Source organism: Mustela putorius, unplaced genomic scaffold, assembly GCF_011764305.1.
Source record: "Mustela putorius furo isolate JIRA1106 unplaced genomic scaffold, ASM1176430v1.1 tig00000095_pilon_pilon_pilon, whole genome shotgun sequence".
Taxonomy (NCBI): domain Eukaryota; kingdom Metazoa; phylum Chordata; class Mammalia; order Carnivora; family Mustelidae; genus Mustela; species Mustela putorius.
The window spans coordinates 26,649,297-26,665,298 of record NW_025421280.1 but is presented as its reverse complement, the minus strand read 5'-3'; the positions used below and the strand labels follow the sequence as shown (position 1 = coordinate 26,665,298).

The following is a 16,002-nucleotide window of genomic DNA, read 5'->3' as shown; positions in this document are numbered from 1 at the left end:
ATCAGGTTCAGTGACATGACGCCTGTGTGTAGTGAACACTACCATGTTCTAGAAGCTTCCCAACCTGCCCACCAGAATCTGGGGTTTGTAGCCAGAATAAAGGGAGGGGTACTTAACCAGGGGACACCTAAAGGCAAACCGGTCCAGACAAGAGGATTTGAGCCCAAGGGAGTGGGGACAGCTGTGCTGGGCAGAGCTGGACTCCTGACCCTGTGGCATGATGTGCTTCTCAGACTCTGAAACTTACTCTTCTCACGGGCAAGTGGGTTGCTAAGCCCAACAGAGCAGCTGAGGTGCCTCCAAGAGGAAGCAGGTAGAGGGTGCAGTGACGGCGGTTAGATGCCCGGGTGTCCACACAACACACACACACGCACCGCCGCTCTTAGAAATGTAATCTGGGTGCCAGCGCACGCCCTGGGGATTCTAGAAATTCTACACAATGAAAAGCCCCCTAAACAGCCCCTGAGCTGTGAGTGGCCAGGGCCAGCTGGGGCACTGTGGCCGGGTCCTCCCCAGGCCGAGTTGGGCCCCCCGGTCCCTGCCAGGGTGAATGGCCCACTGTGCCGCCCGCGGCCCGCCTCGTGCTCCAGGCGGGAATCATGCTTCTGAAACCAGCTCCCGCAGGCCCCCAGCTCCCACGGCTCCCACGCAGACCCTGCAGCCAGGCTCAGGGGGTGCCCTCAGCCAGGCGGGCAAGGCCCTCTCGCAGCTCGCTCAGCTCAAACAGCCTGACGTCCAGCAGCTGTGCGGCCCGGCCCACCTCAGCCCGTGCTCGTTCCCGCTCGGCCCGTGCCTCCTCCAGGCTGCGCTCAGTTGCCCGCAGCTGGTGTTCCAGCTCAGCATTGCGGGTCTCCAGGTCCTGCAGGGACACGGTAGACAAGATTTAGGGCCCAACAAGTCTAGGGTCACCAGCCGTGCTTGGGGCATCCAGCATCTGAGTGCTATCCCATCAGACCCCACTTTGGACTGCCATGCCCCCTCCGTCTCTTACCCTCCCTGCAGCTTCTCCCAAGACACTCCCTGAGCCCTTGGCTCATAAAGGTCATAGAACTGATCACATCCCTCTTCTGCTCAAGACCCTTCTGTGACACATCAGGCTAGGAACAAAATCCACATCCCTCCCTCCTTGCTCATTCCAGCTCAGACTTTCTGGCTTCCTTGTGGTTCCTTGAACATGTTGAGTTTCTCCCCACCCCAGGGCCTTTGCACAGGCTGAGTACTCTGCCCAGAAGACAAGAGGGAGCATTTCCCCAACTTGTCTCTTCTGGGTCCCCAGATCCTTTAACATCTTCACCTGCTGGACTTGGGACATTCCCCATGAACATTTCTCAGAAAAAGTCTTCAGTGAAAGCCAGACCAGTCAGACCTGGCTTCAAATGCAGGCTGCTGACCCTGAGGGCTTGATGGGGTCAAGCACGGCAATTCAGCAGGGACTCAAAAATTGCTTGTTGTAGCTCAATTGGTTAAGCATGTGCCTTCCGCTTGGGTCGTGATCTCAGGGTCCTGGGATTAAGCCCCATGTTGGGCTCCCTGCTCAGCAGGGAGCATGCTTCTCCCAACCCCCTCTGCCCTCCTCCCCCCACTGCCATACTCTATGTCAAAAAAATGAATAAACTCTTTAAAAATTTCTTGCCTAGTCAAAGAATGAACCATTGTACTAATAACTATCACAAAACACTGGCTGCAACGTAGGGTCCTCCTAATCCTTTACAACCTTGGGTAAATCTCTTCCTGACCCCACTTACAGGTGAAGAAACTGAGGCTTGGAGAGGCATACAGCAGCCCAGGACCCATCAGGAAGGAAAGACCCCAGATCTGTCCCACAGAGGGGGCGGGCTGGGACACCCTGTCCCGTGATAGCAACACACACCTGCACTTTATGCTGCGTCTCCTCCCGCTCCGTGGCATCCACGGCCTCACGTGGTCCACCGGTCTGGTTCTTCAGTGTCTGGATCTCCTAGAGAAGAGTTCCCAGGGTCTATTCTGGGGGTCCTGGCTCCCCTGTAGGAGGTCAGGGAAGATGAAGCCCAGGGACACTCCCTCTGCTCACCTGGTCCTTTGTCTGCACTAATGCCTCCAGCTGCTCCAGTGCCTGGCTCCCTTCCTTCTCGCTGGCTGAGGGTTGCTCGGTGGCTGCCTGGGCCTCCAGCTCAGCTACCTGTGTGGACAGGAAAGTCAGACCCTGACACCCCAGCCTGCATTCTCCTGACCCCTGGGGAATCTGTCCTTTGCTCAATCACACCCCAGACACTCAGCCCCCTCTGATTGGGGGTACCACCTCCAAGCAGGGAGGACTTTAGTGGGTTTGGCAAAAGTTGGCATTCTCTCAGACCCATAATACAGAACAAGAAACTGAGGCTCAGGGAAAGGACCTGCAGAGATCACACGGCCAGGCAATGAACCCAGGACGGATAGGACATGCGGAGGCAGGGGCTCCCCAGCTACCTGAGCCACCTGGGGTCTCTCCAAGGGGTCCCCTCACCCGCTGCCGCAGCCTCTCGGCCTCCGCGCGCTGGGCCTCCAGCTGCTGCCTCCACTGGGCGGCCGCGGCGTTGGCTTCTCGCAAGGCGCCCGCCAACTTGTTGTTGCTGTCCTGCAGCGCGAAGAACTCGGCCTCCCACTGCACCTCGCCCACCGAGCTGCAGGGACGCAAGGGTTGGCGGGGGCGAGGCCAGGCCGCACAGGTAGGGGGCGGGGGGGGGTGCTGGGGGAGGGGGGAACAGGGCGGGGCGGCGCGAGGGATGGGGCCGTGCTGGGGGCGGGGCCACAGGTGGGGACGTCCCGGGGGAGCGCGGTCTAGTCGGGGGCGGGGTCAGTCCATCCGAGCGAGCTCAGAACCGGGTGCGGGTCGGGGAGGCGTGGCTGAGGCAGGGTTAGTTCCCAGGGGCTGACGAGGTAGGGATAGGGTCAGCCCCGAAAAGGCGTGGTCAAAGGAGGAGCGCGTTCGCGGGGCGCGGTCCGCTCCAGAAGCCGCAGGACCGGAGTCAGCCCCCTCCCCTCCCCGGGCCTTGGGTACACAGTGAGATCCCGCGGCCGGTCGCGCCCCCCGGCTTCAAGGAAGCTCCTCTCCGCGCCTTCCGTCCCGCCACGCACTATGCCCGCCCCACCCGCCTCACCCCTCCGACAGCATCTTCTTGAGCCGCTCGCGCTCCGCGGGGCCGGGGACGTCCGCGCTCTGGCTACGGAACAGTTTCTCATCACCGGGGCCGTTGGCGCTGACGAGGGGACTTGGGGGCACCTAAGGGTATGGGCAGAAGCGAGGTCACACTGGGGTCCGGCTTCGGTAAAGGACAGGTTGGTTAGGTCATGGCTGGGATCAGGGCTGATGTTACTGGGGTTGTGACGGAAGACAGGAGTCCTTTCTGAAGCGCTGGGATGCAAGTAAGCCCTTCCTCTCCTCATCCCCCCTCTATGGCTCCCCATGACCCCTGGGCCAGAGCTCCTCGAGCTGTACCCCCACCTTGCCTGCCTAGGCTCTCATCAAGTCCCAGGAGCACACCTGAGGCAGGCTAGTCTAAATAAACCCACTGAGATATTCAAAATCTGCAAAGGTCGGGGGAGTGAAGTGAAACCTCCGTGCTATCCTCTGATGGCACTACCCTTCCCTGGGGCCAAATTTCAGCAGGAGTTTAAGATTCAGACGGGAAGCTCTCTTTCCAGGCTGAATTCACTGCCTGGACCAGGAGCCTGCTTTTTCATCTCTGTAACCCTCTTTCCCAGCCCTGGACCTGGCACACAGTTGGTGGTCGGTAAATTCTGCTGAATAAATCAATGGGGGAAGGCTCCCAGGACAGTTTTTCACTCTGCCACCTTGCTGCTACTTAGCTATTTCAACCTCCAGGTTTCTACTCTGCCATCTGAGCTGGTTTCCAGGCCTTCAGGGATCCAAGCCTAGCCAGACCCCCAGGTCGTTCGTGCTCCTGACACTTTCCCTCCAAGGCTCCTGCTGTAGGTCTAGTTGGACCCGATCTGTGAGCACTGGTCTTGGGCACCTGCACAGCACCGGGGCGCTCAGTAGCAGCTGAGTGACTAGGAGGCATGGGACAGGGAGTACTGACCTGGTGGGCAGCGAGCCCCAGGGCTGGACTGGTGAGCTCCCCCCCATCCTGAGATTTCTCCCTGGCGAGCCTCGCTGCTTCCTTTACTTCCTGGAACTTCTCAGCAAACTGGGGCGGGGCGGGGTGGTGGTGGTGGTGGTAGCGGAGAAGCAGAACAAACAATCAAAGAAAGCCCAGCCCCCTCTCCCAGGGCCCCACTTGGTCACCCCCACCCAGCGCCAGCCCTGTCACTCTGGAAGGGACTTTAGGAGCCGCGCATATCCTCTCATCTCATGAACTGGAAGAAGACTTGGGACATTTCCCAGCGAGCAGACTGAGTATGGTGGCGGGGGTGGGATGTTCACGGAAGCGGAGTACACCGAGCCACCTTGAGAAAGGGCTCCCCTTTTCTCTCAGTCTGGCTTATTTCAGCAAGGAGAGCCTCAGGTAGGTGCTCTCTTTAGTGCCCGGGACACTTGTGAATATATCGTTTTATAACAAAGAAAAAGCAAGTCTTGGGCTCAGAGCCTCCGAAAGAGCACCTGTGCCCAGGGAGAATGTAAATTGCCCTGTTCTCCTACTGTATTACCTTTACCACACTACCAGTTTTCCAATTAGGGTGGGTAGGATACGCTGTTTTTCATTTTAAAATAAATTTCTTTCATTGAATAATAATTTTTTTAAGAAATTTTTTAAAAGAAATTTTAAAGAAAAATTTAAAGAAAAACAGTCACTTGATTGGGGCAAAGGAGTCAGTGCCATTCACTGGTGGGGCGGGTGGGGGGGGGAGGGAGGAAGTCATTTCCCAAAACAGTCCAACAGCCACTGAATACTCAGTGGGAAAAAAAAAATACTCCTGCCTTATACCACCCACAGAAATTAATTCGAGACCTAAATTTGAAAGGAAAATGAAAGCTTCTAGAAGCGAGAGAATCCTCACGATCTCATTAGGAATCAGAAAGCACTATCCATCCAGGGAAAAAATGGGATGAGACAATACTGAAGTCTGGAGACAGCAGAGGGTGGAGGGAGGCGATGATGAAGGGAGTGAGTGCTAGGGTGTGTGAGGGAACTCTCAGCCCGTCCCAGGCACCCAGAAAAGGTCAGGGTGTGTCCAAAATTGGAGTAGGTGGCCCGCCGAGACATGATCCAGGGAACCAGGAAGGGCTGTCTAACTCGGAGGCCCATCCTGCAACACCTGCCCAGGGGCCCCAGTGTACCTGGGAGCAGACCCAGGCCCAGCCCTGTCCGTCCCACCACGGAACCCTGCAAGCCCACCTGGGTCAGATGCTGCTCAGAAGCAAAGCCAAGGCCATAAACAGTGTTGGCGCGACTGTCTGCCCACTGCCCGAACTTCTGGGAGGTTTTGGTAAAGGTCATGTTGGGGGTGACAGTGCTGTTGATGATGGCCTGGGTGGGGGGGACACACAAAATTCAAGGTTGATGAGACTGATAATGAACGTGAAACCCCCCAGGGTATTATTTTATATTAGCTCCTGGGAGATCCTTGGTGTGAGCCATTGCAGGAGGGAGACTGATTCTGGGCTCTTCCCAACCCCAATCCCCCAGGCACACAGCAAGGCAATGACCAGATCCAGGCCTGTGCCTGAAACTCCAGGAGCCTGCCACCCCACCCAGGCCCTGCCAGGACCTTGGCACCCCCAATGCTGATGATTCGGTAGACATTGCGGGTGGCATCGTAGAAGTAGGAGACAGTGAGTGCGTGCTTGCCCGCGGGGATCCAGTTCCGCTTGGTGGCTGGGTCAATCTGGAACACATGCGCCCGTGTGCTGAAGATGGGCTGCTCCCTGTAGGGGGAGAGCATTCTCAGAGGGGCTGGGCAGCACCCAGGGGACTCGGGGCCAAGCTGGGGAGGTGGGGGCTCACCTGGCTGTGGACATTGGTCAGGCTGGGCTGGGTGGGCTCCAAGAAGCAGCCAGAGGGATGGCAGGAGCTGCGGGCTCAGTCTCTGGCGGGGGTGGGGGGAGAGGGGGCTTGTGAGTGTCTCTCCAGGACAGGCTTAAGGAAACCAAGCGGGTCCAACCTCAGGATCCACTGCCAAGGTACACCATTCATAGAACGTCAGTCAAAAAGGTAAGGGCATCAGCAGATCACTCAGAGCAAAAAGACCCTGTCCCTCTCCATCGAGGAAGCCCCCACATATGCCGAGCAGGAGATGGCTCTCTGAGAGGAGACAGGTGGCCCTCATTATTCCAGCTAAACTTCTCCGCATGCTGTTTACTGAACCCCCGGTGACACCCCCTCAATCTTGGGGTAGGTAGAGAAAGGCAAAGGTGAACTCCTGCTTGGTATTTTCTGCCACATTCACTCATCACTCCCTAAACTAGGATTTTCATCCAAATGTGGGGCAGGACTAGGCGCCTACTGGGAGACTAGTCCCCCACCCCCAGAATCCACAGGGGGACCCCTCAACTTCCACTGTAGGGCAGAAGCACACCTTGTGGAGTCAGAGTCCAAATCCCCAGGGAGCTCCCAGCCTAGTTAAAAAGATAAGATGTAGCCAAACAAGTTTATCTTGGTGCCCAGTTCCTGGTCACCCATACCCACTCAATCCCAATAGGGCTGGGCTGGGTGGCATCAAGAATTAGGAGAAGAGGCCCCCCAGCTCTCTTGGTGCCTTTAGTCACAACCCCACAGAAACCAGGAATGGCTGTCCTAGAGAATTCTTGACCCTCACCTCTGTGCCCCCAAAACCTGCACTTGGGGCATCTGTAGAGGACCAGCAGGGGCCAGGGGGAAGGGAGGTGGCAAAGTGGGGGAAGGGAGGACCCCGCGGAGCGGCCTCCTCGGGTCAGAGGAGGGATGCCCCCCCACCCTGTCCTGGGCAGCTGCTGCCCCGGTCACAGGGTCTGAAACCGGAGTCCCTGTGTGGGGGAGGGGCGGCAGCTCTGGCCTGGGTTGGGAGCAGGTCCTGGAGCGAAGCAGGGTTCCAGGGTGCAGGGGTCCCAGAAACACAGGCCCTTCCGGCCCTGAAGGTCCTGCCGCGACTTGCAGCTTTGGGGAAAGTTACTCACCAACTAGTCATGTGCCTCGGATGCGGCCGGCCCGCGGGGCTCCCGGAGGAGGCCCCGACCCCGCCCGGTGCCCAGGATCCCCAATTGCGTGTGGGGGCGAAGCCCCACCCCATGCGCCCCAGTCCGGGGGGCCTGATATTCAGTAAGGAAGGAGTTCCCATCCGCGTCAGAAGCGGGGCGCCCAATACGCGCCCCGACTTCGGGAAGTGCCACCCTCGACCCGGGAACTTCCGAGATCCGCGCGACGCCCCCCAACTCCGGGCCCAGAACTTCAGGGACACATTCTCTGCCTCCTCCAACCCCAGGTCCAGAACTTCGGGGATCCCTCGCGCCACCTCCGACTCCTAAATTTCGGGGACTCCCTGCCACCTCTCCAACCCCGGGTCCGGAATTTCGGGATCTCCTCGCGCCGCCTCCCTACCCCAGGCCGGGAACGTCGGGGACACCGCAGCCTCTTCCAACGACCGGTCCGGAACTTTGGGAACCCCTCGCCCTATGCCCTCTCCGACCCCGACTCCGGAACTTCGAGGCCCCCGCGCCCTCTCAAGCCCCGGAATTTCGGGGCTCCCCGAGCCGCCCCCAGCCTCCCTGTGCGGAACTTCAGGGACCCGCCGCGCCCTCCCCCGGTCCTGGAACCTCGGGCCCCCCGCGTCCCCGGCGCAGGCTCGGACAGCTGGGCTCACCCTGCGGGCTCGGCGCCCCGCGAGTGTCCGGGCGCGAGTCGGGTGCTGCCCCGCGCCGCCGACTCCCCGCAGCCGGGCGCCCCGCTCGCTTGCTGGCTCCGGGGCCCGCGCCCTCCGCGCCGCCCTCCGCACCGCCCGCGCCTTTGTCTGCGCCTCCGCCGCCGCCCGCGCCGCCTCCGGTCCCATCGCGGCCGGTCCCGACGCGGCCGCCGCCCGCCCCGCCTCCCCGGGCTGCCGAGGCCGCCCCGCAGCGCCCCCTGCCGGCCCTCCGCAGTGGGGGGGAGGGGGAGAGGGAGGGGCGGAAGCCCGGAGGAAGGCGGGACAGGACCGGCCTTGGGAAGGAGTCCCAGGGAAGAGGGACTGGGGGTGAGGATGGGGACAGAGACCCAGACCCAGAAGCAGAGATATCAGAGAGAGACACTGGAGACAGACGGGTGGAGAACGTGACTTCATCGTCCTATCAGGGGTGGCCCTGACCCTCCAGGTCACTGCTGCCCATTCTCTAGCTGCCTGAGGTCATCACCTTCTGCTTTTCATGGGAATCCTTCTCCACGGGACAGGGATTTGGGGCAGGGCACCTCTACAGCACAGAGGGCGGTGTCTGCACACAGTAGGTGCTCTGTGGGTGTTACCAGGAAATAAAAGAGACAGGCTGGGAGAGAGGTTAGAGAGGCAAACAGTAGGCACTTCATGAGGCTTGATCAGGGATGTCCCATCAGAGTCCTTCCTGCCTGACTTCTACCTAGCTCTGATCCCCGGTTGGGGAGGGGCTTCTGCCCACCGTGTCTCCCAGGAGAGGAAGGAATGGATACCAACCATGGTGGAATTATCAGTATTGCTGTGTTGCAGGGCCCCACGAACTTAGGGCAGATGGAATGTTGAGACCCCGTTCCCACTAAATGAGTGAATCCCCTGGAGGTCCTCAGGTCTGGGTTTGCCATCTCTGATCAGAGGGAGCCTTTTGTACAGTTGCCAAGAGGGGTCCTTCTCAAGATGAGCCGCCAGGATCATCTTCACCAGACCTGAGTCTACCTGTGGGACCCACTTGTCTATCCTGTGGCTGCCCTTTCTCTGGGCTCTTCCAAAGTCATGCAGGGCCATCGGAATCATGGATAGAGGGGCTGCAGTTCCCCCAAACCAAGGCCCACAGACCCCCAAACTTCATGTTTGAACTTTCTGATGACCTCGGAGATTTTGCTTTTCGTCTTCTCTGTCCTGTCTCCTTTCCCTGTTCTTTTCTTTCCGCTTCCCCCCCGCTGACAAGAATCATACATCTGGGCTAGTAGCTATCTTCAAGTTACCTTTAGGCGAATTCTAGGTCACGTGGTTTCTGGAGCCTTATCTCTGGGCCAAGATGGAATTATCTTTGCCCAAGCTCTTCCCTCCACCTGGAAAGCCTTTCCTGCAGGTGTATATTCTGCCTTGTCCTTCCAGGCTCAGCTCCACTGGCCCCTCTCCTCTTGGAAGCTTTTCTGACTCTCTGGGGCTTGGAAGGGATCCTGCCATGTTTTGCACTGGGCCCCCATCACTTTCTCTAGGATCCTTGATCTGTATTATCTGTGATCACTTCCGTTGCAGCCAAGTCTGGGCACTCTTTGGAGGGCTAGCCCATCCTGGAGCCCCAGCCTCACCCAGTATGAGAAGAACTGCTCACCCCTGCTAGCCTGAGCCTGAGCCTCAGTTTCCCCAACTGCTTTCAACTGCGCCAGGCATCTGCACAAGGAAAGGTTTTGGCTTGGCTTTCAGGCCTGAAGCCACAAAACGCTTTGAACATTGTGGGGAACAAAGAAAATACCGTCTGTTCTGTGCAAAGAGTGACTTTTCCTTATTACCAAAAAAATGATTAAAAAAAAAATTAACTGGGAAAGGTGCCGACAGGGCTTAGGCTTCTGGAAGCCACTCAGGGTGTGCTGAGTGCTGGCCGGTGGCAGACCCAGGGCCAGGTGGCCATTCTGTGGGGGCAGCCAAGAAAGGGGCCCAGGCAGACTTTACTCCTTGTTCAGGCAGAAGGCAACAACATGAGAGAGAGTGGGGAGTTGAATTCTTTCCCTGGGCCCCACTCAAAGGCCTCCGGGAGGAGTTAGGATGGGGCTTGCCTTGAGCAGCCCTGACCTGAAGTTGTGTTACTCAAGTACAAATTGAGGGAGTGACTTTGTCAGTGTGGACCTCACTTTTTTCACCTGGAGAATGGGCTGATGCTTACAGGCCTGGGGGTACAGGGAGGAGGCAGGAGAATCCAGGTAACACAAGCAGCTCCTCACCTTCCTCTGGTAGACAGGTAGGGAGGGGGCTGCCCTAAGCTACCACCTCCACCCCAGCCTGAGCCCTCTTCTGCCTGGGGATGTCCTTACAGACTGGGCAGAGGCCACCACCCCAGGGTGGCTGATAAGAAGTGATAGCTTTCCTTTGGGCCTGAGAGAAGATATAAGAAAATGAACTTCCTGTCACAGGAGGGACCAAGCAGAGACTTGAACAGTTTATCTGGCTCTAGGGATGCTGCATTTGCAGAGTAGCTCTTGTGGGTTAGACTCTGGCCTCCGCCTAGTTAAAGCTGACCCACCTGTGGACTGAGCTAAATTGTCTCTCTTACCTAGAGGGTTCCTATCACACCAGATCAAAGGGAGTTTATCACTTTTTCTCAAAGCCACATGGCCAGGTGTGGATGACAGTGGCCACTTAGATCTGTTAATGATACGATTTGGTTACTGTCCACCTCTTCTATGGGTCTGCACCTAGAACAAGCCTGACTTGCAGCGGGAACTCTTTAAATGCTTCAAGAAGGAGAGGATCTCTAATCCCTGGTCTTGGTCCTTGGTAGTCTCCAGAATCACATGCCCAGGGACTGACTTCCGGGACTGACTTCCAGCCCTGCCTCTTACTAGCAGTGTGACCTTAAAGAAGCCATTTTCCCTTTCTGTGCCTTAGTTACCCCATCTATAAAATGGACATAATAATGGTGCCCATTTCTGAAGTTTCCTTTAAGGATCCAACAAGTCCTTGTGTGAAAAGGGCATGACCCTGAGAGCTTAATAAATGCTGGTTTTCGTAGCATTACACTTACTCTTGGCTGTCTGGACATACAGTTTTGATCCTGAGCCAAAGTCTTCAGATTTTCTTTTATGGGTTGAAGGATCCCAACTAGGCATGAGCTTTCAAGGGCAGAAATAGGTCCAACTTGGCATGATAACCTCTAAATCTTTAGCTAGGGGGACCTTATGTGCTCTTCTAGCCACATTCCTCTTCTTTCTCCACGTTCCCCTGAACATGGGCAATAGGGCCATTCACCAGACCTTAGCATCCTGAGAAGCTCCTATTCATCCCTCAAAGTCCCACCTCCAATGCCCTCTTCTTTGAGAAGCCCTCCTATGTCTCCCTCTAGACCTTCCCCAACATCCTCCCTCCTTCCAACCCAACCCTGATCTTAGGTACTAGGGGCATCTGTGACTAGCTGTCACTTCCTGAGCCTGAAGGCCTCTCAGGTCTGAGCTGAGGCCACTCTTGGGCTTGATATCTCCCAGCATGGAGTGGTTGAATGGGGGTCCTAGCACAGGTGAATTTGGTGACTTGATATTGATGATTCTTCATCACTAGAAAGAGACCCCCCCTTAAATTCAAATCCAATTCAACTTCTGCACAAGGCCAAGGTTAATTCATTAAATAACTAGCCCCCAGGAAGGCATGAATGGGCTTGCGTGGGGGAGGACATCTGACACTGGGTTATGGACTTAAGCTCCCAGGAGCAGGATTGGGTGAGGGGTGGGGGTAAGTAGCACTTGAGCCCCCTCTGAACTCCGAACCTGGATCTGTGGCTTGATTCCCACAGACCTAATTACCCTCATTTGCCACATGCACTAATTACCTCTGCGGTGCCAGGTGGCTGGGCGGGGCTGCCCCACTTTTGGGAGGTAGGTCGGGGCCCGATTATTTTTGGCTGTATCGTCCTTGAAGGCTCCACCATCCTTCTGCATGAAGGGCAGAAAGTGGGGCGGGATAATTGCGGCCACATCAGGAGGGACAGTGGGAAATTTAGGGGTCAGGTTGGCCCAGAAGTTCCCTGAGCGGTGGGGGGGGGTGGTTTGGGCCCCAGGCCTCAGGGTCTTTGGCACCCAGCTGGAGGTTGCAAGATCTGGAGGGAATGAGAATCATCCAGCTCTAAGGTACGTGGCTCTGGAGGCCTGTTTTAAATGTGACACCACTGTGGGGAGAAGGCTGGGGCAGCTGGTTGGATGGGCCTGGGTGCAAGTCCCGACTCCCACCAGTTTGATGAATGTTACTGAACATGTGAGCTCCTCTCTTTGCACCTTTCCTGAGGGATCATATGGGGATAACAATTCACAAAGAGTACTCTGGGCAGAGGGCACTGCATATGCAAAGGCCCTGAGGTGGGATGGACTAAGTGTGTTGGAGGAACAGTGGGGGCCCAGGATAGCCAGAGAGGAGTGAATGTGAAGAGAGTAGAGATCACTGAGGGCTAAGAAGGTCACAGGTGAGATCTCTGTGAGATAAGTGGTGGTGTAATGTATGAGTTTTGTCCCAAGGGTACTGGGGAGCCATGGGAGAGTTTGGAGACAGAGAGGGACATCATCAGATTTACATCGCAACTTCCGGGGCAGCTCTTGAGAGAGAATCAGGTATCTGTACATGTGCAGAATGGGGGCAGACCCTCCCTCTATTCGAGCCTCCATTTTCCCATCTGAGACAGATCCTGAGGCCCAGACAGCCCCAGGACACACTGGACCCTGAGCCAGGGAAGCTCCCTTCCCCCCACGCTCCCAAATTCCTACATGGCCTCCTCTCTGCCTGCCCTCTCCTCCTACTCTCCTTCTGTGGCCTTGAGGAACAGCTGTGGGAACAGAGAGCGGGAAGCCGTGGGGAAAGCAACACGGAGGGGCTCCGGGGGCCGTGTTCCCGCTTGGTGACAGCCCACATGGGGCCGCTGGGTGCCGAATGTTCTTACAGGAACCGGGTGACTCAGATGCTGCAGCCTCCTCCCTCGGTCTGCCAGGGGAGGCCAATCCCGGTCTCGAGGCACAGGCGAGAATCAGCATGTGCCCCTCTGCGTGGCCCCCAAACCAGCTCCGTGGATCCCTGTAACTGGATGCATTGCTCACTTTCCTGCTCTGGTAGCTTCCATGGCTCTGCTGGAGACTTCAGAGGGAGAATCTGGCTCCTTGTTGCTATTGTTCTAGCAACTGAAGCCCAGCTCTGAATGCTTGCCCTTCGCCCCACCACTGAGCCTTTGTACTCAGCCCCACCAATGGCCTGAAATGCCAGCTCTGACACTGGTCTCCTCCAGGAAGCCTTCTCAGACTCCCTCCACCGCCGCAACCCCTGCAGATGGGGTATAAGGGGGTAGGAGGGCGCTCCTTGGAGTCCCAGCTCAGGGAAAGGCCTCTCAGGGGTCCTATTGTTGCCCAGCATGGGTAGGAGCAAAGGGACCCTAGAGGAGGAGGAATCTCCTTGGCCCTATCTTTAATTCCTTCCTTCTTAAGAGAGAGAGAATGGGGGAGGGGCAGAGGGCGAGCCGAGAGGGAAAATCTTAATAGGGCTCCACGCCCAGCGCAGCGCCTGAGGCGGGACTCAATCTTAGGACCCTGAGATTGACCTGAGCCAAAATTAGAGACAACACTTAACCGGTTGAGCCACCCAGGCGCCCCCAACTCCCATTTTTATAAAAAAGGAAACTGAGGCTCCAGAGGCTCAAGCCAATTTCCCAATTTAAAAGCTGGCTAAGTGGAAAAGCTTGGCCTTAAACCCAGGTCTGAGAGACCAGACCCTGTTCTTTGCAGCTTTTGGAGGCTTATTTACCCATAGGAGGGAGAAGGGAGCATTCACTTTCCTGTGGGCGGATTAGGTACAATCCAGGCTCAGCTTCCAGGGGTCTGACAGCCTGTCTCCATGGATGCAGTGGGGGCCTTTCAGGAGGCTTCCTTCTCTGTAAGGTGGGGGTTAATCCGTTAATGCATGTTTATTGAGCACCTACTATGTGTCAGCACGGCAGAAGGCTCTGACCTCAGGGCGCTTCAGCTACCTGGTGAGCAAGACAAGTGGACCACGAGGTAGAATGATTCTGACAGCAATTTACCAAGAAAAGAAAACCAGGCAAAGCAATAAGCAAAGATGGGTGTTCAGTGAAGGCTGCTCTGATGAGGTTGTGATTCAGTGGACAGTATGTGCAAAGGTCCTGGGGTGGGAATGTGCTCAGCTCCTTGGAGCAGCAGCATCAAGGAGGTGGGTGTGGCCAGAACAGGGGCAGTTGTGGGGAAGGACTAGGGGTGGGCAGACCCATAGGCTGGGTCACAAGGGGCCCCATAGTCTCCAGGAAAGAGTATGGGCTTTATACTCTGAGCACTGGAGAGCCATGGGAGGCTTTTGACAGATGGGCTGATTTTAATACTGTCCTCCTCCATTGTCACGATGCAGAAGGTATCCTGGGGCTGTGCTTGACAAACAAATGACATTGTTGTGAGCACTATCATTATTTCTTTGGGGATGTCCACAGGCTGTGAGTTTATATCCCTCCCAGGGCCTCAGGGAGGAAGTCCATCTCAGCAACCCTCTTTCTGCCTTGTCCAGCCTTCCTTTCTCTCCCACACATTAGCCCTGATCTTGGCCCTGGACTTATCGCGGAGATCCCAGGCCTCCGACTGGACGGAAGCACCTGCTTCCCTAAGCAGCCCCAAAGGAGGTCACAGAGGAGCCTGCTGTCCCCTGGGCTGGGGGAGGGAGGCCACTGTGGGGAAGAGAAAAGATCACACACTGGGCACCAACTACATACACGGGGGAGACCCTATGTCCAGGCTGCAATTGGCAGCCTTCCCAGGCACCCCTTCCTCAAGGTTCTGGGGTGCCTGGGCACACATGACACCCCCCACCACCACTGCTGTGAGGATCCAGGTGAGGAGGGTGAGAGACAGGAAGGCAAATGTGCACTACAGACCTGGGAGAGTGGCCACTCCCAGGGATTTCCCCAGCAGGCTGACCCATCTCCTAGGGGTGCCTCTGAGCCCAGCTAGAAACTGCATCATGGGGCCTGCGTCCAAGACAGGGTGGCCAATGGACCTGCAGGGGACACCAGCCAGCGCTCTCCACCAGCCGGCAGTCACAGCGCCCAGCCTGGGTCTCTGTGGTATTGAACAACATCAGACAGGTTCAAGGTCAGGTGTCCAGGAGTCAGATGAGTGAAGGAGCTGGCCCTTCAAGAACCCCCTGTCAGGGGCAGGTGGGAGAAGGGGCCACAAGGCAGGCAGTGCTGTGGGGCGCCACCACTGTGACATTCTACATTGGGGTTGCTGGGAGGTGGGTGGGGGCGGTGCTTACAGAGTGTAGAGGCCCAAGGCCAAGTGCCTCCTCTCCACTCCCATACCTCTTTATCCACCCACCCACCCACCCATTCACCCATTCACCACCCACCCATTCACCCAGCAACACCCCCCCCATCTGCCCACCGTCCCACAGATGCAGGCATCATTCATGATTCCCTATCCGTGCATCTATGCAGCTCTTCTCAGTCTAACACTCTCCTTCTTCAAGCCCCAGTTCTGTGTCCCCTCCTCCACGCAGCCCTCCAGGCTCTTCAGACAGAGCACCTGGCTCAAACCTGACCCAAGGGAGCTGAGAATGAAGGTGTCTGACTTGGCCTCCCCAGACTGGGGGCTCTTTGAGGTCCTGGGGCTGAGGCTCCTCGGGGGCCCAGCAACGCCAGTAGGAGGTGGGTACTGAGGAGAAACCCAGTGATCTCTGCCCAAAGTTCATGGAAGAATCAGCTAGGCTTCCATGGAGGAGGGTGCCATCTCCCCCCTCAGCAATAAAACCACTGTCATAGAAGCCCAATAAAAAGGCCACAGGGAAGAAAGGAAACTGGGCTTGACCTGTGTCCAATTTAAGGAACAGTAAGGAGTTCTGGGAGGAGACTGTGTGACATTAGAGAGCTTACTTTACCTCTCTGAGCCTCAGTTCCTCCATCTGGAAATCTCTCCGTCTCATCTTAATTGCTCCTTAATTGTTCCAGGAGCCCAGACCTGCCCCAGGCCCCCACTCTTGATGAGAAGCCAGGAGGAGCCAGGCTAGAGAAAAAGAGGGGTGGCTGCGAAGGCAGAGGACTGTTGGGGGGCGGGCAGGGAGGGCACGGGAATCGTACATTTTCTAACACGTCCCGCTTGTAACACACGTACATCTTCTAGCAGAAGCATCTTTACATGTTTTCTTTTCTGATTGCCAAAGCAATATGGACTCAGTGTAAAAACA

General features: G+C 56.9%; 1 protein-coding gene across 2 annotated transcripts; it reads right to left on the bottom strand.

Annotated features, from left to right (window-relative positions):
• Positions 1 to 377: 377 nt before the first annotated feature.
• Positions 378 to 7,883, bottom strand: HOMER3 (homer scaffold protein 3). 2 transcript variants are annotated; one of them, XM_004760904.2, is made up of 10 exons: positions 7,756 to 7,883; positions 5,925 to 6,006; positions 5,689 to 5,845; positions 5,316 to 5,447; positions 4,059 to 4,166; positions 3,117 to 3,238; positions 2,483 to 2,639; positions 2,051 to 2,158; positions 1,871 to 1,957; positions 378 to 859 (listed from the first exon to the last, which is right to left on the bottom strand). In XM_004760904.2, the coding sequence occupies exons 2-10, from the start codon at positions 5,936 to 5,938 to the stop codon at positions 668 to 670; spliced, it is 1,077 nt and encodes a 358-aa protein (XP_004760961.1). In that variant the 5' UTR covers positions 5,939 to 6,006; positions 7,756 to 7,883; the 3' UTR covers positions 378 to 667. The 2 variants fall into 2 exon arrangements, with proteins under 2 accessions (XP_004760961.1, XP_004760960.1); XM_004760903.3 differs by lacking the exon at positions 7,756 to 7,883 and adding an exon at positions 7,073 to 7,227.
• Between the last annotated feature and the right edge of the window lie 8,119 nt (positions 7,884 to 16,002).